The sequence below is a fragment of the Apium graveolens genome, chromosome 4, assembly GCF_009905375.1.
Source record: "Apium graveolens cultivar Ventura chromosome 4, ASM990537v1, whole genome shotgun sequence".
NCBI classification, from domain to species: domain Eukaryota; kingdom Viridiplantae; phylum Streptophyta; class Magnoliopsida; order Apiales; family Apiaceae; genus Apium; species Apium graveolens.
The window spans coordinates 261,152,224-261,176,014 of record NC_133650.1 but is presented as its reverse complement, the minus strand read 5'-3'; the positions used below and the strand labels follow the sequence as shown (position 1 = coordinate 261,176,014).

The following is a 23,791-nucleotide window of genomic DNA, read 5'->3' as shown; positions in this document are numbered from 1 at the left end:
TTTTATTGATTATTTCATAAAAAATGTCATAACCCCTTCTGCATAAATATAAGTGCACAAATAAAAATATGTCACATATTATTTAAGAAAAATTTTAAAATTATTTTCGGGTACCTAACATCCCTCTTTACAAAGAGCTAGTGGCATCCCTTTATTTTATTACATCAACACAACACAACAAAACACAAAACCCTTCACTCACGCGTAACACATTTTTCCAGAATAACATTTTCTCCAAATTAAATAATAATATCGATAAATAAAATAAATATACTCCCCCAACTAACTACACACCTCCAAAATTTTGGCATATATATAACACATACACACACCCAAACCAACATTTGTATCTCACACACATTCTTGTATCTCTGCAACTAATTCTCCGATTTTCTTCCATATCTACCGCTCCTAAATTAAAATAAATTATAAAGATCACATCTTTAAGTATTTTATTCGCAACCCACCAGTGATTTCATTTCATATATCTTATTGTAATTAATAATATTGATATTCGAATTGGGTATTTCGAAATAATTGAAAAGGATGAGGATGAGAGATGAGATAGTAGATTATCAAGGTGTGGAGGAAGAACAAGGAGATGAAACGGTGTCGTTTTATCCACCTAAGAAAGGGGGTGTGGTTGTTGTTGTTGGGTATGCTCTTACTTCTAAGAAGATTAAGAGCTTTCTTCAACCCAAGTTTCAGGATTTAGCTAGGTACCCCCCCTTTCCCTTTTATTTAGACACATGTATATGTATGTGTGTATGTTTGTGTGTATGTTTGTGTGGATTTGATTTTTTTTAATATTTTTTGGTGGAATTTGTGTCTGTTTTGTTACTGTGTTTAGATCTTTTATTTGAGAGAGGGAGAGAGGAGAGAGATAGGGAGAGAGATAGAGAGGGAGATAGAGAGAGAGAGAGAGAGAGAGAGAGATAGGGAGAGAGATAGAGGGAGAGAGAGAGAGAGATTAAGCTTATACTTGTATTTATGCCTAGCTGGAGCTGGAAATTTTGTTGTATGTATGGGGATTAGAAGCTTTTAATTGAATTTTCTTGAAAAAAAATCGAAGCTTGTTATTGAATTCTCCTGAAGAAAAGAAGACGCTTGTTATTGAGTAGTATTATAAATATTTAAAATTTAATTTTAAGGTTGTAAAAAGTACTATAATGGATCTTTGGAATACAGTGTGTGTTTTGTAAATTGTCTACAACTTGACATTTGCTAACTGTATGTGTGCCTAGCTGGATCTGTGTATGTCTTTGCTGTGGTTTAGTTTTTTAGAATCTTGGTTATTGAATATTCTACAGCTTATGTACTTCATTTTTATGTTTTGTGAACTATTGGTCATACAGCGGTACAGTGGCAATAGTTTATTTTGTTGGTGTTTAATTACTACGTATTATTGAAGATGTCATCTTTATGCAAAGTGGAAACTTTTGATGTTATATGACGTCTTGGACGTGCTTCTGACACATGGGTCAATTGTGTCTACTGTGATTCTTTGCTTTGGAATGAACAATTTTAAACTAATTTATGGAATTTGAACGTTTACTTTCTGAATCTCATTGTGTTCTACTGTTCTTTTGCATTTCAGTTATGATTTTTTTTTTGTATTCCTGTGATTGAATAGCTGTCTGAGCTTAGGTCATTTCTTTTGGCAAAAAAAGAAGAAGCTTAGGCCGTTTTTAATTTTTCTTTAAACAATCCAATTTTTCAGATAAGGTTTGCTTAGAGTTTAGATGCTAAATAAGTGTCTGTTTCTTGTTTTCAGGAAAAAGGGTATAGTATTTGTTGCAATCGACCAAAGCAGGCCTTTGTCTGAACAAGGTCCTTTCGATATTGTTCTGCATAAGGTTGGTCATTGGTGTATACTGCTACTAATACAATTAGTGCCTTCACTGTTGTGATTTTGCACTAATCCATTTTACCATTATATATTGTCCTATTCATCCTATCTTCTGTTTGCAATGGGTACTTTTACTTTTTACTTACAGTTACGCCTAACATTGTAATCTCACCATGTTTTGCTGCAGCTATCAGGAAAGGAATGGCGGAAAGTACTTGAGGTTGGTTCTTAAATTTCCATTCTCTTGTTCTTTATTATATTAGTTAAGACCATTAATATCGATTATTACGTGATTGCATATTATAGTGCAATTGTGATGTAATTAATTATTTTGTGATGGAAGATATAAAAAAGATGACTGGACATAGAGTGTCCTGTTGCCTAAGACTTATACTATGTGAAATAACTTGCAGAATTCTTGCTCTTTCGTGTCATGAATCATTGCCTGATAATTGAGGTCCTCAAGGTTTGAGCAAGTCATCTTTCCTCAACTGTGGTCAGTATAGCTGAAATCTACAGGTTTTCTGTAGCCTTTCCCACCCAAAATAAACTTCTGAATTTTGTAGGGTGGATGTAATTTCTGGGTCTGATTGCTGATCCCTGTTATCATGATAAGTTGAGACATAAGACTGATTCATGTCTGTTTTTTCTGTGACTTGGTAATTTCATTTTAAAGTCTTAAACTTTGCAGCTTGTTCTTCATATTCTGATTATATTTCTTTGATCAATTCTGTCAGAATGACTTGTAAGAATTTCTATAATTTTCTGAAAGCTTAAAGAATAGTATGCTGTTGGGAGCAGTCCCAATTTTTCAATTCATGTTTTTAATACCCGTTATTTTTCATCGTTGTATCAGTGAGAAAGCACTTGTATGCGGCATGCATGAAATGCGAGTACATAAGCATTAGCATAATTGCACAGGGGCAAACGGTGGTTTGGAAAAAAAACCTTTATTTGTTTAGCGCTTAATTTGGATATTTGGATATCTTAATGGTTTTTAATTTATATTTTTAGAGTTCAGGTATTATGACAGAAATAAATCTGAATTTTCATTTTGTCTGCACACGTTGTCTTGGTCAATTTTTTTTTCAGTGGCTGGCAAAGCTTATCTGTTCTTTTTCTGAAATTTCATTTAATTGTTTTTCTGGTTCTGTTCAGCGGGTGGTAATTTCCATTTTTTCATAGACATAGTCCTTTTGTTGGTCACTGGCTGCTTTTTTTGGCAGGCTCCAAGCATTTGTGCTATGACTTGATTTGTAAAGAAGAAAACAAAGATTACTAGAATACGTAGAAAATAACAATTCTTTTTGTAACAAGCTTGTTCATTGAGTCCTGTTAGAACTTCGGTACAGTTTTTTAGCCTCGTATCCCATGTTTAGTTTATCTGTGAATCAATATTCATTACTCCTTTAATTGAGATTCTGGCTACTCTGAACAGCTGAAAATAAATATTTGTGCTCACTAATCTTGTCACGTTATTAACACTGCTTAGTGTTTAGACGCTTCTTTCTTACCGTATATATATACTTGTTATTTTGAAGGATTATCGACAAATGCACCCAGAAGTCACAGTCCTTGATCCTCCGGATGCCATACAACATGTGTACAATAGGCAATCTATGCTTCAGGATGTTGCCAATCTTGACTTGTCTGACACTTATGGTAATTCTTCTGTGGTTCAACTAGCTCTGTGAATTTTACTTAGTAGCTTCAAGCTTAAGTGCTTAAGTGCTTAACTGCTATCTGGAGGTCCTGCTTAGATATGGTCAGAATATTTCATTTTCATAATTTAAATGTTTATGATATTACTATATTTGCTCATAGAAAGAGGATGATGCATGATAGTGCAGGCACAGTTGGCGTTCCAAGACAATTGGTAATTAAGAAAGACCCATCATCCATTCCTGATGCAGTTAGTAAAGCTGGGCTCAAGTTGCCACTCGGTATGTTTGTGTTTTTCTACGTGTTAGCATAGCATTTTTCTGTAGTGTTTTTTCTTTCTATTTACCTTTTTTTTAGTAATTCTATCAGATGAGCAAAAGACGATTAGGTGGTCCTCGTGTTCTTTTTCTTGTTTATCTTGGATGGGATGTACATTAGTCCCCTTCACGTTGCCTATAAGTACCCTTCTTAGACAGTTTAGCTTGGATAAGAGTATGCTTAAGGACACTTTCTTGTGTCAAACTTGCAGTAAAATTAACACACATATTTTTTGAGGGCGACCCATGTGCTACTTTTCAAGATGTAGGAGACAAACAAACACTCGCAGTTCATGTTGCCAGGTCTCTTGATAGTTTTCCTTGATGCTCCATAGTTGAAATTAAATATTCTACGTTAATGTCTTTGTGGTCAACTATCACGTAAGGGGAAAGCCAATGGTGTTGTATATTTTGTTCTATACCTATATTATAGAACAAAAACTAAGTTTTATCACTCCAACGGGGTTCTATATCTTGTGCTAAAATAGCACAATGCTATAATTTGTGCTAAATATAGAACAAAAGATAGGTGGAACTATAGTTGACACGTCATCCCACCTCATCAGAAAGTAAAAATTAGCTAAAAAAATTAATGTTGTATTCAAAATAGTGGGGTACTTGGGGAGTTGGTGAAATTTGGAACAAAATATAGAACCAACCATTGGAGCCATAATACTTTTGTAGCACCAAAAACTACGCTTTGGTGCTAAATTATAGCAATAGGTACACTTACTTTTACACCACCATTGAACATGCTCTAACAATTAAAAATTTTGTTGCATGTCTCAGTTGCAAAGCCTCTGGTTGCGAAATCACATGAGTTATCATTGGCTTATGATTGCTACTCACTCGAGATGCTAGAACCTCCCCTTGTTCTTCAGGAATTTGTGAATCACGGTATGGTAGTATGCTACTGTGTGCAGCTGTAGACTGTAGTTATTGATGTGCATAATGCTTTGGCTGTACTGCAAAGGCTAAATGTAAAACCTCTTGTGCTTGTAGGTGGTGTCCTCTTTAAGGTTTATGTTGTTGGGGATGCAATCAAGGTTGTCAGACGCTTCTCTTTGCCTGATGTAAGCAAACGTGAGTTGTCAAAAAGTGCTGGTGTATATCGATTTCCAAGGGTGTCTTGTGCTGCCGCATCTGCTGATGATGCAGATCTGGAGCCTTGTGTGGCTGGTAAGGCGATCCTCTCTGTAACTCATTTGTTCAGTCTCCCACCGAAATACAATCACTGTTGCAGTGGTATATTTTTGTGATTCTGTAATTCATCTTTGCTAACTAGAACCGGTCTTGATTATAGTAACCCCTATAAGCTGCAGTTTACCCATTATATATGAACGTGATTGTCCTTGAGCCAAATACATTGTTAGTGTTGCATATGAGGTCTTGAGATCTGTACATGGTAATAGATTTAGTATTGTCTGGGCATTCTTCTTAATTATTCTATATATACAACAATATGCAGAGCTTCCTCCGCGGCCTCTCCTTGAGAAACTTTCGCGGGAACTTCGTCGGCGCCTGGTAGTCATTTATCTCTCCTGCTTGTTTCAAGAAACATATTTTCTGACAATTGTTCTTTAAGCTTGTTTCAAATTCAAGGAACATGTTTCTTCCCTTAACTTTAATCACGATTTCAAAATTTTGTCATTCAATGTTTTTTTTATTATTATTTTTTTATTTTTCAGGGTCTTCATCTATTTAACATGGACATTATCAGGGAACATGGAACATTGGATCGTTATTATGTCATTGACATAAATTACTTTCCTGGTAAGCAACACATATTTTAAATAATCACTTTGTTACTGTCAGGGACGAAGGGAGCCAGACGGGGCATGGGTGGTCGGTGATCCCACTACTTGGACATAAGAGAGTATACATATGTTAATTAGCTAGTTTAATAAGAAAAAACACTATCAACAGATATGGACCAAGGCAAAAGTAATTGTTCCCTTCTATCATTTAATCCAAATAAGTGTTCTTAACTTCTTATAACACTTGATGCAAATGAGTGACAGTTGGTTGTAAACTTGACCCTAAAATGCAAATGAGTGTTCTTATAATATTGTTTATGTATCTTACACAGGATACGGGAAAATGCCTGGATATGAGCAAATATTCACAAACTTTCTTCTCAGCCTGGTGCAAAGCAACAAGTACGAGAAACATTGTTAGTGCATGCTGATAGTTCTGTGGTAGGCACGCTAATATCTGAAAGTACAAGTCCATGCAAAAGTAGAAAAGAGAAACGCACTGGACTTTTAGCAACGAGTTTCTTGTTGCTTTAGTTCAGGGTAATGTTTGAAATTGATGGACAATTGAAAGTTTAGCAGGCAGATGCAAGTTGGCCTAGCGTTCTGTTTCTTTTCTGGTGTTAGGATCACAATTCCTTTGTTTTGATTACTAATCTTCAACTTTGTTTTCGTTTTGGTTTAGTTTCAAGTTTTTAATTTGTGGCTGTTCTGGGCAATGTCTCAGGCTCTTGTAAATGAATATTTGTTTATAAGGTTTAGGTGTCACCGAACAAGTTATAACTTGGTACGTCGAGTGTGTGCCACCTTGTATATCCTGGGTAGTTGTGAACCTTGTAAAATCTTGGCTAATTTATAATGCAACCCTTTTCTCGATGTCCTTGTAGCTTTTAGTTTCCAGTGGATGGTGTTTCCTTGTTCAAATATAAACGTTGTTTTTTGCTCAGTTATAGCGTGTACTCCTCATCCTGCAAACAGCGTATTGGCTTAGACTATCTGCAACCCAACATTAAATTTGCATTTTTATGCCATTTTTGTGTAAAAATTCTCTGCAACCCAATTCTAAAAGTTGCACCATTTTGGTATCACACCAAAATATCACCAAATTTGGTGGCACTAAATTTTTAGAGTTTTTGTATATTTTATATTGCCCTTTGACTCCGTTACTAAAACAAATTTGTTTCATTTGTATCCTAACATTTTATTACTTTTAATTTTATTTTTGTAGTTTAGTAATAAAATAATTTATATAAATACGTGGAAAATTTAGTGTTGGGTTGGAGTTGAATTTGAAGATAGTGTAGTTTTTACACTAATTTGATGTAAAAATTATACCAAAATAGTGTAATGAGTTGGATATGCTCTTAATTGTCGTGTTGGGTTGGAGTTGAATTTGAAGCTAGTGTAGTTTTTACACCATTTTACATTACGTCAAAGTAGTGTAATGGGTTGGAGATGCTTTTAGTTGTTATGATGCTTTCTATTGATATTCCCTTCGTGTGGGGCCGTGAGACTTACACTGTTCCAGAAATTTTTTTTGAAAGAAAAGAAAAGAAATGTAAAGAATATATAAATTTCTTTGGCTTGTTCCTGAACAATTTTTATGAAAGAAAGCTGCAGATTTGGAAGAAATTTTCTTTATTTTTGTTTCCAAAATCTTCTTCCCATTTTTGAAAATATTAGGAGAAAAAGGAAAATTAGTTATTTTTTATTTTTTTTTTACCTTATATTCGGGAATATAGCCTTGGAGTTTGAGCTGCTCGTAGTTTGTTGTATAAGCAGGATTTAAGACGTTTCCAGTTTTCCAGTTAGAACAGCTAGAGTTGCTATTGATTTGATTTTCATGAAATTTAGGCATCTAGACCTTGTCCGGCGCCTAGCATTAAAAGCTTTTCGAGTCCTTTAAAAAAAAAAACTTTTAAGACTTGCATGTCAAGTGAAATATTTTATGTTATAAATTATAATATGGGATACGCATTGTCATTTTTACTTTTCCGTCGAAGTGAAATATTTTGTTTCATCAACACAGCAAAAAATATAAAAAATAAAGCTAAGATAGGAGCAATTGAGAACGTATTCTCAGAAACACAATAACACAAATTAAACCCAGCTGGGGGGGGGGGAGAAACAAAGTTCCATGTTATTTCATAAAAAGAAAAAAGAAACAAGCATCAAGAGCTGGAAACAAAAATTTTCTTTCTTTATCTCTAGTAAAACCAATTCGAATCAGGGGGGCTCATTAAGGCTGCGATATCAAATTCATTTTGGTCCGAGTCCTTGATCGGTCCTGCCCTTGCTGCTTCAACTTGGTGTGTGTGGTTATCGTGCACGATTGCTCCTTCCTCTACCGCATTTTGTGAATGGTGATGGTGAACAGCTACTTGAGCTTGCGCTCTAGCCAATTCCTTGTTTGCATTATTTATTTCTTCATGCAACTGCGTTATGATTCCTACGCAACCATACACTGGATTCTCTATTCTACATTGTGCCTCATAATACAATGTTTCCGCAGCTTCTCCTCTTAAATGAACCGGCAGTTACTGCATCAACCCAAAATGTGTCCATTAACTTCAAGTATAACATTAACCAAAAAAAATAAAAAAAAAATCGTTTTGTGGTGCACAATACTTGTGTAAAATGATCGTATCATTGAGATCGAGACTCTCAACGATAACAAATAGACACATAATCATTGTGCTATGCAATATTGCCCGTAAAATCAAGACCATTACGATAGATTAACGATAAGATACCTGAAGCATCTTAGCAATGTTGCTAGCACCAAAGATTCTATGAACAGAAGAAAATATATGAGGATCATTTGGAGGAAAATAAGGAGAAAAATACAATCTTTGGGACATCTCCTCCTTAGATACTTGCAAGCTGCACAACGACCCGTATTCATATTGATTAGAGATTTTATTGAATATATTTAATAGATTACTAAGATCTACTAGCAAAGATTTCTTCTGTACCAGAATGAGGAAGAAGATTATGAGAATCTTGATTATATATACTAATTGATCACTACTAAAAATTTTAAGAACAACGGTTAGATCTTCCTTGTTTGAATTGCGTAAATAATTATGGCAAGTTACCAGTACTACTAGTGGATTTGCAATTGGGAGACTGATTGATAGTAGTAATTTACATAATCTTAAGATTGATTTGTCTCCAGGTTTATATCTGTATGTTTCCAAGTTTGTTGCTATAGCATCTGATCCATGCTTTCGTTAAAGCATTTTAGGCCCTTCCAAAACAAATTAAATTTCAAACATAATATATCTTATGAGTCAGTAATTTTTTTCATTATTTAAATCAACAGCTTCTTCTACTCCTTCCGATCATTATATAAATCATTTTAGTTTTTTTTTAAATACCAAACACACTCACACATTCTCATTATCTTTCAAATTTTGAGCCCTCTGGAGAGGTAATACAACACTTGTATGTAGGGGAGAGTATAGGCCGGTTCGGCTCGGATTCGATTTCGGTTTAAAAAATACCGGTTCGGTTGTAATCGGTTCGGTTCCGATTACAAAACCGATTAAATATGAAATTAAATAATATTTAATTATAATTTAACACAAATAATTTGAAGAGCGTATTTTATGTTTTAACAAAGAAATCGAGTTAGTTTTTTACAAAATAAGACATAAATAAAAAATCCTTCGACTGGCCTACGTAGATTACAAAATGTCTTCTGCATTATAAAGAGATCAAGGCAGCAAGCAAGTATTAAGATAACAAAATCAGCAAAGTAACAGGGCAACAAAAGATTAACAAAATCAAGATAATGCTGCAAGACAATTTCAACAATTAAGGAAATATATGTCTAACATGATGACACCAAAAAAGTGATTTAAAAAAAAGAAAAATTTTAAAATGGACAATTAATTTGAGTAAAAATTTATGCAATAGATTATTATATGTGTGTATTTTTACTTATTAGTTTAGCTTGCTGATCATATGTCAAAGTTAGCCGATGAGTTTAGGTGTCAAAATGCCATGAACACACCTAATGTTAACTAGCGTGACAAGTTTGTGTATTATTTCAATTCTGCCTAATATACCCTACTTGATCAAACCTGCTTCCCTTATACTAGAAACAAGAGATACTATGACAATAATTTTTAAAAGAATAATGTCACGGGTTAACTGTGTATTTAACTTTTAAAAGAATATTATATATATTATATATATAAAATATAATATTTATTTATTAATATTAGTATCAGGTTCGGTTTGGTTTTTATCGGTTTAGTTAGAAGATATAACTGAAACCAAGTCATTTAAATCGGTTCGGTTTTTTATTTTTCGGTTCCGGATCGATTTTTTTCGGTTCAGTTTTCTCCAGTTTTCTTCGATTTCGGTTTTAAATTATTTTTTTGCTCAGCCCTACTTGTATGCACTTGAGGTGATGACCACACATTATAGTAATTATTATTTTGAATTTCTTTCTGAATAAAAAATAAATATTACTTCCTTCGTCCCGACCAATTCTTCACGTTTGGTTTCGGTACGGAGATTAAGAAATATGTATAAAGTAGTGAAAAAAAATGAAAAGTAGGTGAAATGGTGAGACCGTTGATTTTTAATGTATAAAAGAGAGATAGTATAATAAAAATAGTTTTAGAAAAAGGGAAATGTGAAAATAGTGGGATCTATTAACTATTTTGATTAGTTTTAAAATATAAAAAAAATTGGATGAGACATTTCAACAGAAAAACGGTAAAGAAATGGTGGGGTAGAAGAAGTAATACTTTTTTTTCAAAAATATAAAAATTTGTTATGCATTCAAAGCATTTCAAATGTAAGTGTAAAAAAAGGTTAAACGCCTTGCATAATGGATTAGAGTACTTAACCCTGTATTTAAATTAGCAAAGAAAAAGTTAATAAAATTTATTGTTAAGATATACTCTATGATGGTATGAGAATTAGGAGTGAGCTCGCTAGCTCAGAGAGGGAAGATGGAAATATCGAGGAAGGGGAGAGTGATAGATGAGGAAAGAAACTTGTAAAATACGGCAGCAGGGGGGAGAGTAGGTGTGTTATACTGACCACCACCTTGCCTGCAGTTAGATTTATCATACGTCATGCCCCTGGTAGTCTACTCAAATCTCATTTCCCCTACCTTTGTCGAGCAACCTTAAGGGCAAATCAAGGGTGATTCAAATTTGGGGCAGATTATCTCAAATTCCATTTCAATAGTGATCTAAATGGTGATCTAAGTGATCCAAATTTGGATCATTACTGTTCACTGAAATATAAAATAATGGTTTTGTTATCTGTAGTTCATGAGATTTTAGTTTGATTTTTGATTATTTAATTATATAATTAATAATATAATATAATTAATAGTTAACAAAATTTATTTTTAAAATAATGAGAAAATATAATTTTATTAAAATTTAAAAATAAAAAATAAAGAGGCACATATTTCACTTAGAGATTCATTAATTGAGCATTTGTGCGATGAATATACTAATTCGAAAAATTAGTGTGTGTCAATGATATTTTGTATGTTAAATATTGCAATAAATGTGTTTTTCGTGAATTAAGTGCTCAATTTTAATATTTTTATGTGTATTAATTTTTTTTGATTTAATTAATTTATGAAATGTTATATGATTTGTTAATAATGATTAAATGATAAATTTAAGATAAAATTGCTTAATATGATATTTATATATTATTATATGTAAAAAGTAATTTGGATTAAATATTTGGAACATACTGTTGGAGTTGGTCATAAATTTGGATCAGTATTTGGGTGAGTTAAAACTGTTGGAGATGACCTAAGGCCTTGTTTGGATCGAGTTAAGGAGGGAGAGGTTGGATTGGGTTAAGTTGGGTTAAGTTGGGTTAGGCTAGTTTAGGTTAAATTCTTATCTCATTTGGATGTAGGTGTGTAGTGAGTAGGGGAGATAGTTGGACACATGTAAGGTTTTCAATATTCTCATGGCTCTTTTAAGTAACCGTCTTTCTAATGTGTGCCCAGCACACATTAGTTACTAACTCCAATAAAAATGAACTATTTTTATTGGTGGAATTAATGTGAATGCAGGGGGCCATTAACATTTATTATTCAACCACCAATAAAAAGAGCCCATTTTTATTGAATACAAAGAACAAAATGGACAATTGGCATGTTTGGTTTGAGTTTGGAGTTAAGTTGGTTTTTTCATGTATAAATTATAAAATATATATTGAAAAACTAGTCAATATTTTTAAATTTATCTAAAAAATTTAACTAAATTTTAAAATATTTTTAAAAAATCAAAAAAAATCAAAAAGAAGAATATTAAAAAACTTTAATAAAGAGAGAGTGAGAAAGAGAGAGGATGAATAAAAAAAAGTAAGTTGTTGGGGTGTTGAACAAATTTAATTTTTGTATTGCAAATAAACCCTTTCAATTTTGGATGAACCCTCATAAAACATATGCTTTGACAATTTTTTCCAAACATGGTTCTCTAACCGGCCCAACCTACTCACTTCAACCCCATCCAAATACGCGTAATAAATGTAATAAAGTTCAAGATCTTTAATCTAAATTGTTAATTGTTGCGAAATGATTTTTGTTTAAACTACAGTATACTCTACTATACTGGGACAAGCAAAAGGAACGATTATGTTTAAGCTTCCGTTTAGTATTATTATTACAGATAGTTATAAAGTTTTTTGCTAAAAAACTGTCAGAAAGGTATTTGATAAATTCTAAAAGATATTATCGGAAAAACGCTTTTGATCTTAAAATTACTGTTAGCAAAAACATGTGCCCGTGCTTTGTAAGAAGTACCTATCAATTAAGGGCGGATTATTAGTTTCCTTAATGGTTAAATATTTCGGAAATCAAAAATATTTGATTGAACTATTAATTTATGATTTATCGATAATTTATTGAAAATCGGTCAAATCAAACATATATTTTTGAATTTCTTTTAAAAAATTTGTTTACAAATTTTAAAAAATACTATACCGATTTCTATAATCACGATTTCATTGCATCCCTCTCCCTGCCACTGTAGGGTCACGGCTCATGTCTCTGCCCATCATGATAATGGTAGCTTGACTAAATTTTACCAGGTCGTACATGTATACTCCTGCTAAATTCAATTATACTCCTACTTCCTTCCTATTCGGTTGTTAAAAAAAAATGATAAAATAGTGTAAAAAAGTTAAAAAAAAATGAGTAAAATAGTGAGACCATTAATATTATATATATAAAATATAGTTTAGAGAAATAGTGAATATAGTTAATTTGTGGGAGGGACAATGAAGTACTAATTATGGTACATGTCACGAGACTCCCTGAATATAAAATAATGTTTTTTTTTGACAAAAATAATTATTTTTTGACAAAAATAATGTTTTGTGTCAAAAGAAATGTCATTTATCAATTAAATATAATAAAATTTAATAAATAATTATTATACTAACATACTGTGAATTTGAATATAAAATTAAAATTAGTTGATAGTAACAACCAATTAGCATCATAATACTCATTTAAATTAGTAACTTTTTAGATATTAAAATATATGTAAATATTTTAAAATTATATTTGTTATTTTTGGATATTCCTAATATTAAAATAATTATTAAAAAATAAAAAAAATTAGTAAAAAAGCATGCCAAATCATGAAAAAACATGTCTAGCTAGCTTATTCTTATAATAAAGATATTAGTATAAAAAAGGTGTGAAGCCTCCTTTCTGTTGTGTCCCCCCTCCATTGCTGTTTTTCTCAACACATTAATTTTTTATTTTTTTAAAAGACCAACACTTTGCAAATGACAGTTGAAACTCGAGAAAGGATATACGTGAAAGTTTGAGTTACGAGATATCAACAGCTGATTTTTTTGTCCCTCCAAACTCCATTCAAGAACACCAGAAAATAAAAAATGTGGAACAAATAGTACAATATGATCTATGGGTTATAGAAAGAATTCCCACATTGACATTTCCAACACATGGGCTTGTAGTCTGATAAATCATCACCTCTGGAATAAGCAGCATACAATTTATGGCTTCTTTTTACTAATGGTGCAATTGGAACCTGAACTGCCTTGCAATGCCCACAGTTTCTACATTTTCTTTCACATCTTGGTGGCCTTGATCCTATCATTTTTCTTGTCACCAGTACCTCATTCTCTCTAATCTGTATATTAAACATACATGAGTACATATATATTTGTTACCAAACAAAAATCATCTGTAATCAAAACAAGAAACAGAAGTAGAAGTTTGTAGTACCTGAGACAAGTCAATGCGGTTATGAATCACTCTACCTGAAATATTGCATCCAAATCAGAACACACAACTTAAAGTTAAAGAAAACACAAGTTGGAACACAAAATCTAAGTACAAAACACTAACCTTGAGCCATGAAATTGAGAAGGGCCAAGCTTGAAACTGATAGAAAGATAAAGAATTTCATTAAATTTCCATTTCTGTGGCAACTGAGAATACAAACCATTTTTTTGAAGAGAATACTAGAAAGAGTAGCTACAAAAGGTTGAACTTTGAAAAGTAATGATTTGGACTAAAACAACAAAAAGTAGATGTACATAAAGGGGTTTAAAAACTTGACAATATTGTTCTCAGGTTCATATATGAGAAATGTTGGAATTTAATGAGAATTGAAATTGAGAAGGGAAATTATAAGTAGTAAGAAAAAGTGTGCACTGAAAAGGGAATGACTTGTGCCTTGTTTCAAGAGCTAGCCTTAAAAGAATCCCAATTTGTAATATCCAAAGAGTGATCTTCAAGTCTTCAACCAATATCTTTAGACTGTTGTACAATAGTAACAACTCTAATAAAGGACTCAAGTAGTAAACCAAACAATACTCCAAGCAAAACAACACAAATAGTACAAAAACACACACACTACCACTACCCAGTGTGTGTGATTTTATAGCTTACTCCCTCCGTCCCATTGGGATATATTTTACAATTTCGAGACTTCTATAAAATATAATTTCATAATATTTTTTTAAATTTCTTTTTGAATAAAAGTTTAAACATAAAACTTTAATTCAAAAAAAAAAATTTAAAAATATATTATGAAAATATACTTTAAACGAGTATTGAAAAGCGTAACAAAAAGTGATGTATAGAATTTAATGGGATAGAGGGAGTACAATTTTTTTTAAAAAAAGAACCGGTTATGTTGTAGTAAAATATATGTACGATTATTTATGAATGGTCAAATCAAACATTCAAGTTAAATAAAGGAATAAGGTTTCTGCCTACTTATAGGTATACAGAAAAACATGTAACTCAAGGCATCCAATATAAAAAATTGAATGAGGCATAAATTTGTACAACTTTTACTAAATTTCCCAAGAGCAAAAATGTAGTCTCATAAAAAAAGAGTGCAGTTAAATTTTTGTTTCGGAAATTAAGAGTTAGACTTTGGTTGTGAAATTAATTAAAAAAAAATGGTGAAACAGACATTGGTCAAAGTAATGTAAAGATGGGGTAATCTGTTGAGCATGTTGTTGGAATCAGTAATTAAAGTTGTGATCATAATGATGCAATCAATGAATAGATCTACATGAGAGGTGGCTGGCTGTGTGCGTGTGCACAAATAGTGCTCCCCTGGGTAAAGCTAAAGCACAAGGAAAAAGATGCCAAAATTCCAGTAATGTAGCAACAAAGGTGACAAATAATGGATTGACAAGTGAATCACATGAGAGTGGGCTTATCGCTTTCCATCAAATTGAAATCTTTTTGTGACAAATAAACAACATTTTGTTTTTTATTCGAGGGAGGGCTGTAAACCAAGCCAACCAATCACAAACGATTCGATGTCTGGCTCGAACAAATTAAGTCCGAGCTCTGCATGGTTCATATACAAGCCGAGTTTAAACGAGGTTTCAAGATAAAATTATTGCATATTTACCTAATGCGCATTGTTCAAAAGTCCAAATCAATAGCAACATTTACCCGCGAAACCTAGTATATAGAATTTTTCATGCATTTATCAGTGTGTGCATGTTCTAAAATTAGATTGGATGTAGGCCTTCTTCCTCTTTACTTCTCATTTCTCAATAAAGGAATAATGGACCACCAAGATGTTATTCGCTGGCCTGTCTAAATATAATCATATGTCTCAATCAAACCTACACCAAATTGGTCCCACTTTCCATCTTTTGGTGTATAACAGAGGATCTAAAATGAAAACTAACTTGCTACCTGCCTTGAGATTGTTCTGAGAGCAATGAATCCTCTTGGCAAACTGCACGTTTCATGTATTGTAACTGTCAACGTACTTATAAACATAACCATAGTGATCACTTCAAAATTCACCTGTTATTGACATACAATTTCTTGTAAACTTATCAGATGGTGTCCAAATGTGAATTTTGAACAACAAAAATGGTCCTCACACCTCTATATTTTTAACAACCATGCAACATGGTGAAAATTAGCATACATATGAATTTTTGAGCAGTAGTGGAAATCTGCACAATCAAAATTTTCAGCTCTTACAACATAAAATTGTCGAGCATGTGTTGTATTACATCCGCTCCATCGGAATTAATAAATGGTGTTTTAACCTGCACATAATAATAAGGACACTCTCAGATCCTCAGACCGGTAGAAATAGCACATCTGTACAGTGTTTGAAATGCAAGGTGTTATCGTACACTGTAATTAGTGTATCACCTCAATTTAAATATGCAACCTCGTGTCTAATGTATAAATCAGCGATCGAAATTGGCTAAATTTACAAATTCTGATAAAGTGATACAAATTTAACAAAAATACTTGCCTGGATTGTACTGTGCGCCATAAGTCGTTGCCTACTTCCTTTGAAACTAACATCCACCCTTTCCCAGCTTAGTTTAGTCAGACCTCTAATCATTGTCTCTAAATTTGTAATAGCACGCACGAAAGTAGACAGTTAGTCAGGAAAATTTATATCAATAAAAGTAAATTTTATGTAGCACTCCAAGGCTTGAACCAAAGAAAATAGATGAGCTTATGACTCTCAACTCATCTGGATTAGGGTAAAGATTATTCATTGTGGCTGACTAAGTACATTGACAGGTATGAAACATTAGCTGGCAGCATAAAAAAATTAGCTGCTGAGATTGAACCATAAAGCTAACTCTCTTTTTCTAATACCAATTAGCGGAAGATCTTGAACATAATATAGTATAACAAAAGTATTTCCGATTACTGAAGGGTTTAATAGGATCCAACGTCTTTTCTCTCGCATGTATCTATATCACTTTTATAATTATATGCTAGTTCGACCAAAAAGTAATATCTAAAGCTAGCAACTTGTAGAAAATGTGTTTCTTATCTATTCATGGTTTACTATCTAAAGCTAGCAACTTGTAGAAAATGTGTTTCTTATCTATTCATGGTTTACTATCTAAAGCTAGCAACTTCTAGAAAATGTGTTTCTTATCTATTCATGGTTTACTAACGTGTACCCCTTGCACCGTGCACAGTGCTAATCACGTTTTTAGTGTCCCTCAATATGTTCTGTATTCCCTATAAATAATTTTTTACCATACTTTCATATAGAATTTGGAGCAGGGAACCTGTTACTCTTTTCCTTCCCTAAATTGAATAAAATATTTTTGAATAAAACTCTAACAGATGTCATTTAAGATTACTTACTGGCTACTGCATGATGGAAGCTGTTCACAAAAACAGCTTACAATCATGATTCAAGATAGAAGCTGTTCACAAAAACAGCTTACAATCATGATTCATGAGTGCCAATAATAAGAAGAATTATGTATGTAACCTTGAGGTTCTTAAGGGCTAATACTATAGTAATCAGTTCATAAAAGGAAAGTATCAGACCTTCCATGTCATCAGTCATGTCATCATCGTGCTCGGCTTTGTAAAAATAGTCAGTTCTAGCTGGCTCCTCATTTATAACATGAGGATATTGATTATTTCTTGGAAATTTCTGATTCTGAAGCCAAAAATAAGTGAGATGATTTGGAGAACCAGCCCAATTTGATTTTAGTATACTTTTAATTTTAAACTGTTCAATTCTTACCTTCGGAAGTTCAGTACGACGCCTAAGAGATGATGTACTCCATCCTACAATATCTACAAACAATTTTAAGTGAAAAAAAAGTGTACCAAAAATAGTATATATCGTTAGTTTGCTTGCTGTAAACATTATATCAAACATACAAAAACAACTAATAAGCATAGTGAATGTTAAATTATGGTATCGAATTTGAAAGAACTTCACATTATTGTATTTCATACTCATCTTAAGCTACCAATTCTTTAGGACTAAGACTTGACTAGATCATATATCCAGGATCTCTACAATGTTAATGTATTGCCATTAAATATCTATCTGTCAGGCTGCAGCTATTAGACTTCGCATTTTATGTTGAATATGTGCACTGTTTGACCATGAAAAGAAAGTAATTCAGAATTAACAAAATAATGATAATTCCTGCAAACGGAATATGCCCACTTAAAAAGCTAGAGCAGATAAATGTGCACATCCTGCTTAAGATACCGGTGTGGAATGTTGATGTTCCGTTGCCATTTATAATTCATTTTTAGGACTTCTCCATGGTATATCACGTTGTCCCCATGTCCATACTGCCACTTACTTTTAGCATGTGAAGATGAGTTCAAATATTTTCAACTTTGATCCTAGTAATGTATGCTAAGAGTAATTTAGTCAGAAGTCAAATGATGCATAAAAGGATACGGTCAAAACGTGCATTTGCATAGGTCACCCGCCGCTTGAAGGACTGCAAAGCAGATCTGGACAGACAAGAAAAAAGATAACGTGCAGCTTAAAAACATTGTCAGAACAAAAATCTTGCGGAAGAATTATATCATTATTATTTCACAAGTGCTCACATAAATTTAAGTTCTTCACAGTCATCCACCATCCGAAGCAGAAGGGGAGGTTTCCCATCATCTGTATCAGTTAGAAACAGGTGCTTCCCGGTTCTTCCGAGAAGCCAAGATATATTTGTTGCTGCTTTCTCAATGGCAAGAATTCCACAAAACAAAGGTATCTGCATTTGTATTAATAGTAGAACTAAAAATTTATGACTGGCCATATAGTTTTGTAAAACTGGAAAGCACGCAGCAGCTTATAATAGTGAAGTTTATAATTCTGCCTCAACAACAGTCTTATGTCCTACATATAGATGCAAGGAGCAAGGACCACAAAGTTATGCGCTCTAGCAATCTATTAAAAGTTATTGCTAGAATGTTGGTAAAGGAAACTAGTGCACAGGTATTCAGATAAGAGACATACTAGCCAATGGGATAGATGCATACTCTGATTTAACAAATGAAACTTTGCTCTCTATTAAGATGTCACAAGATATGTGTAGATATATAAGTAGTTTGGTCGAAAAATACACACATACAACTACAGAAAAGAACTTTGGTAGAATATAAGACTATCCATAAATACTTGTATATGTACAAGTAGTACAAGTTGGTTCTCATAGCACACAACATAGACATTGTTTACTCCACTAGCATGACTCCAAGACTATTTTTTGAACAAATAGACTAAACCAGTTTCAATTTGTATGTGTGATTAATAAGCTCAGACCTTTTACTGATTAGTTGATCAACATTGACCAGTGTGTTGGCCGTCAGTATCACACAGCAGTCGTGACATCTTTTATTTTCTGCATTTCACAATTTCTAGTTTAAGGCTTTCACTTCAATATTTGTATAAAACAATCATATAAATCAGATTGGGAGTAATGTTTCCGCAAAATCGCTCAATAGATTCTTAGGAACAAATCTTACCTAGCTTATATCAACCATATAAAGATTATTGGATTACTAGATGTGTTTTTGGTCTCACTCATCATATCTAAAAGTACTCTCTACTAAATAAATAAGTTAGCAACAAAAACATCCGTACTGCTTCCTAGAGTTCATTTAGAAAGGTTTCAGGGCATAGAACAAAAAGGTAAGCCTAAAGAGCACAAAATAATCACCTGTCGATGCCCTCTACAGCCGAGGTGTGGAGTTGCGGATGTTATGAAGTTTATGGGCTCCAATCCAGCCATTGTTCCTTTGACCATCTCTTCCCTGTATGGAGAGTCTCCTTTTACTTCACATGTTTCCTCTGTAAACTCTTCTGTATAAAGCTTAGCTATAGCATATCTGGATACTAGGCCACCAAGTGAGTGACTTATGAAAGATATTTTCTGAAGACCTGGATGGCGTTTCACAACAGATAAGACCTGAACGTAACAGTATCAGTATTGTAGTTTTGTGATTTGGAGAAGTGATTGAAATAAATGATTGGTTATACAAAAAAACTAAATGAGAGCAACACAGTTATCACACAAGGTGAAAATTTCATACTTCAATATAGATGTCATTATATACCTCTTCAGCTAATCTGCTTCCCATCACATCAACACCATCAAAGGTCAACATTGAATGATTAGATTCACTGCCTGCATAGAGAATTTTTAAAAGTAAAAAAATGTTTTTAACTTGATCTAGTGTGCTTGAAACATTAAAGCTTACGGTTACAAAAGGATACGAGCTGTATGTTAAATTTAAGAGTAAGTCTAACAATGTCCTAACATATGCCTTATAAATATAATAAATAATGGTGTTCTAGTACTTTAGGACATTAATTTGATATATCAATTCCAACAATTTGCCTTATACTTATGCCTTATTATTAAAATAATAATATATTTGAATTAAAATTGGAGGGAAGAGCAAAGATGAGAGGATAGAGATGTGTAAAAAAAGAGGGAAACAAATTTTTTATTTGAAGAAACGAAATAGGGCATGTATTGTGATGCCCTAAAGATAAGGCACTTGAAAGATGTCCTAGCATTTTAAGACATGTTTAGGACACTGTTGGAGCTCTGATTAGTATCAATTACCCTAAATTTTGATTTAAGACATGTTTTAAGGCATCTCTTGGACTTGCTCTACATCTCCAACTAGAGGGAAGGATTGTGTGTGCGTGCCACACTTAAATATATAGATAAAAAAACATCACAAAAACCAAGTAGGCAGATTAGTTTGAGCTTCCAAAGGCTGACAAGTGGGAACTGAAACACATGTCATGTATTAGGATAAAATTCTTATTGCCACTACCAAGGGGCTCCTCCTTTGGTTGTATCGGCCTCACTCCCTTTCCATGAGGTTGAGGTTCAAGTCTTGTAAAGGTAAAGCGGAGATGTGAGTGTTCTCAATTAATTCAAGAAAAAAACTAACTATACCTCATGCTATACTGTATTGCTCAGAATATCTAACTGCCAAGCTATTCTAATCAGTAGTCTTGTGCAGTACCTGGGAGCTCTGACACAGTTAATCCGTGGAACAAAAACAGTGTCACTATGAAATAGCTCGGAGATGGAATACAAAAACTGTTCATGTTGCAAAAAAAGAGAGTTCGTTGTTTTTTGTTGCTACTTTCGTTTTCTAATGATTGATACTATAAGCTAAGAATTATTAGTGTTTCACAGTCGAATCTGCAGAATGAATACAAATATCTCTATATAAACAACCTTTTACTATTGCTCACTACAATTTTTCATTCCTGAAATCAGAACTCGTAAAAGGGTTTTCATTTTTGAACTGAAGACTCCGATTCCTGAAAAGGGTATTTATTTCTAGATATCATTTTTGTTGTTACATCTGAAGCACATCTTTTTAAAGGGAGGTTCTTTTCTTTCAGAAGGCATTCACATCCCCCCACTCTGACCTCTGAATTCCACAAGAACAACAGTAGAACAGCAGTGTAAAAATCAAGCATAAGACATGAACATAAAAGGGTAATCAAGAATAAAAATATTGGTTACTATAGTACGGAAGTTTCTATTGTGTGTCCTACAGCACGTCCATGACTAAAATTAAACATAAGACATGAACATAAAAAAAAGTAATTCAAATTTAAACTTACAATGAACAACAACATCATGAGGGTACCTCTTCAGAAACTGCTTTGCAGCAAATCTCCAATTTTGAGCACTACAAACATGAAAAAACACTATTTAAACAATAATTAAATAAAAATAGTGCTACCTGGGCACAGGGGAAACGTTTGATGCAAGCCTGGAAGTAACGAACTAGGAGATTTTGTACGCAATTTGGGTTTGCGGGTGGTTGGGGGGAGGAGATGAAATGGGATCAAAATTTGTCTTTCCTGAAATTACAATTTCCCAAGACCCATTAATGTGTCTATGGTTAATCTAATCATCGTAGATTGTGGATGCCTCATAAAACTGGTTTTTTAATCCTTGCGTTGATCTCAAAAGTGAGATTATGGAAACAACTTGATTTTTTACAAGCAACTAAACATTAGAGTTAAAATATGCCACAAGAAATTACTAGGCAGCTTCCATGTGCACATGGACCGTTTCTAACAGATACTACTTATTGTTTGTTGTTCTGGGAATTTGGTTTTATACTTATTCTACGTACTACTTGTACCAGTACTCCAATAGCATAAGAGTATATCAGTATTGAGTAGCATTTTCCTCTACAAGTAAACACACCCTTTCAGCAATTCATAACAAGAGCAACATTTATACATTCCTAAAGAAGAAAATGCAAACTTATCCAAAATCATAATCACCACAATAGTTACTTTGTTACTAAAATGAACAAAAAATTGTATTTTCCTCTTAACAGTAATGATTAAATTCATATATTCTTCCAAACAGCCTAAAATTGAACTTAAGAAGCCACAGAAAGAGTCACTTGAAGATGTTACCACTCCCACTCAAGTATGTTACATGTCTCATTTAAATTGTTCACCGATAAAATTTAACTTTTCATTCAATCACATTAAACAAACAGACAAATGCAAAAATACAAATCATTTTCATATCAACTAAAAAAATTAACACTATTAATTAAACATAAAGAGTACTAGTTAAGGGTGGAGTAGTATAAATAATTAGTATGAAAATGAAAGTAAAAAAGGTGGAACAGACCTGCCAATGATACCATTAACAGTAACAACAAGGTGAGTGGGATTACGAAAATCAGAAGCTGATTCCATATTCAAGCTTCCATTCACATGACTCTCCCCAATAGTTGAATCACCATTATCATTTCTCCTTCTTCTAAAACACCCTAACATTAAGTTCTTTCTTCTTCTCCTCTTCTTCTTCTTGTCCATGTTATTATTATTATCATCAACTTGAGATGATGATGAGGATCTGTTGATCTCTTCTGAACTCCTCCCCAACTCCATACTTTATGATACTGATGAATTTAGAAGCCAGTGATATACATGTATATAACTCTATATATACTTGCAGATGCATGTATGTGTTGTCAATCATATCAGCAGTGTCTTCAAAATTCACATTGTACTGGGATTGTTTCGTTTCCAAATCTACTGGCGTTGCGTAATGCACAATTCCAAATCATTTCTAGACTTTTTTTGACTTTATTTAGCAGACAACTTTTTCATACTTTCTTAGATTTTGACCACCATAAAATGATTGCAACTCTTCTATTATTATACGTAGTCTTCACGGTAATTGTGACCAAGATATTTTGGAATTTATAGTTATAATACTATGCCGTTTAAGATAACAAAAAATATACGTAGTAAAACGTCTTCCATATATTATATTTTGTGCTCTGTACAAACAAAGTAATAGTAAACCAAGTCCTGGGACATTGATGCTGAAATTGTACATGATTGATGGTGCTTGATTTAACAAGCATAGGGCTCACCTTATCAGGCAGACTAAAGTAAAATAAAATAACCGTTAAAAATACTCATGTTTATCTGCAACAGAGAAACTATAATTTCTATCTTAGTACCATTTATAATGTGTATCACTGGTATTTGCAATGGGTAACATACCCTTCACATGTAAAATAATAGAACCCATTCAGCAAATTGAAAAAGGATAAAAATAATGATACAACTCAGTTTCTCAATCAACTTTTTGACCTTCTCTGAAATTTCGAGCTGCTAATATATGCTATATAATATTTTTATTATTGAATAGTTTCATTATTATAAAAGTTTACTTCTTAGAATATTTTCTCTATTAATTTTTTATTTGGTTGTTAGCTACATAAATCTCTCTTTTATTGTAAACCAGAATAACTCTTATTATATAATAAAACCTACCTTTTTACCTACTTTTTTTTCGCCTCTTTATACTGTCGGTGCGGAGTCTTACATCCGAGCTAGAATTTATCATGGTACAAGATAACTTGATAATAAGTTATATTG

General features: G+C 32.8%; 3 protein-coding genes across 7 annotated transcripts; 1 reads left to right on the top strand and 2 right to left on the bottom strand.

The window, feature by feature from the left end:
• Positions 1-334: 334 nt before the first annotated feature.
• Positions 335-6,458, top strand: LOC141720887 (inositol-tetrakisphosphate 1-kinase 3-like). 5 transcript variants are annotated; one of them, XM_074523562.1, is made up of 11 exons: positions 1,776-1,856; positions 2,037-2,069; positions 2,263-2,315; positions 2,416-2,508; positions 3,391-3,511; positions 3,700-3,792; positions 4,618-4,725; positions 4,831-5,007; positions 5,297-5,352; positions 5,517-5,601; positions 5,918-6,458. In XM_074523562.1, the coding sequence occupies exons 5-11, from the start codon at positions 3,403-3,405 to the stop codon at positions 6,004-6,006; spliced, it is 717 nt and encodes a 238-aa protein (XP_074379663.1). In that variant the 5' UTR covers positions 1,776-1,856; positions 2,037-2,069; positions 2,263-2,315; positions 2,416-2,508; positions 3,391-3,402; the 3' UTR covers positions 6,007-6,458. The 5 variants fall into 5 exon arrangements, with proteins under 5 accessions (XP_074379661.1, XP_074379662.1, XP_074379663.1 ...); XM_074523560.1 differs by lacking the exons at positions 2,263-2,315; positions 2,416-2,508 and adding an exon at positions 335-719 and having other exon boundaries at positions 1,775-1,856; XM_074523561.1 differs by lacking the exon at positions 2,416-2,508 and having other exon boundaries at positions 1,775-1,856.
• A 6,916-nt stretch (positions 6,459-13,374) lies between these two features.
• LOC141717117 (EPIDERMAL PATTERNING FACTOR-like protein 2) lies at positions 13,375-14,368 on the bottom strand. Its single transcript, XM_074519229.1, has 3 exons — positions 13,960-14,368; positions 13,837-13,871; positions 13,375-13,741 (listed from the first exon to the last, which is right to left on the bottom strand). Exons 1-3 carry the CDS (start codon positions 14,057-14,059, stop codon positions 13,511-13,513), a joined length of 366 nt encoding a protein of 121 aa, XP_074375330.1. The 5' UTR covers positions 14,060-14,368; the 3' UTR covers positions 13,375-13,510.
• A 1,507-nt stretch (positions 14,369-15,875) lies between these two features.
• Positions 15,876-23,026, bottom strand: LOC141720886 (putative lipase ROG1). The gene is made up of 10 exons (XM_074523558.1): positions 22,527-23,026; positions 21,491-21,558; positions 19,951-20,021; positions 19,554-19,802; positions 18,445-18,605; positions 18,290-18,345; positions 17,612-17,664; positions 17,410-17,524; positions 16,361-16,458; positions 15,876-16,145 (listed from the first exon to the last, which is right to left on the bottom strand). The coding sequence occupies exons 1-10, from the start codon at positions 22,787-22,789 to the stop codon at positions 16,074-16,076; spliced, it is 1,206 nt and encodes a 401-aa protein (XP_074379659.1). The 5' UTR covers positions 22,790-23,026; the 3' UTR covers positions 15,876-16,073.
• Positions 23,027-23,791: the final 765 nt, after the last annotated feature.

Coding starts and splice junctions, on each gene's coding strand:
- LOC141717117 (XM_074519229.1), bottom strand. CDS start 14,059: ATGGTTTGTATTCTCAGTTGCCACAGAAATGGAAATTTAATGAAATTC. Junction 13,872..13,959: donor TCTCAATTTCATGGCTCAAG/GTTAGTGTTTTG, acceptor GCAATATTTCAG/GTAGAGTGATTCATAACCGC. Junction 13,742..13,836: donor ACCGCATTGACTTGTCTCAG/GTACTACAAACT, acceptor TTTAATATACAG/ATTAGAGAGAATGAGGTACT.
- LOC141720886 (XM_074523558.1), bottom strand. CDS start 22,789: ATGGAGTTGGGGAGGAGTTCAGAAGAGATCAACAGATCCTCATCATCA. Junction 21,559..22,526: donor GTTAATGGTATCATTGGCAG/GTCTGTTCCACC, acceptor TCATGTTTGTAG/TGCTCAAAATTGGAGATTTG. Junction 16,146..16,360: donor TGGCGCACAGTACAATCCAG/GCAAGTATTTTT, acceptor TATTATGTGCAG/GTTAAAACACCATTTATTAA.
- LOC141720887 (XM_074523560.1), top strand. CDS start 547: ATGAGGATGAGAGATGAGATAGTAGATTATCAAGGTGTGGAGGAAGAA. Junction 5,353..5,516: donor GGGAACTTCGTCGGCGCCTG/GTAGTCATTTAT, acceptor TTTATTTTTCAG/GGTCTTCATCTATTTAACAT. Junction 5,602..5,917: donor TGACATAAATTACTTTCCTG/GTAAGCAACACA, acceptor TATCTTACACAG/GATACGGGAAAATGCCTGGA.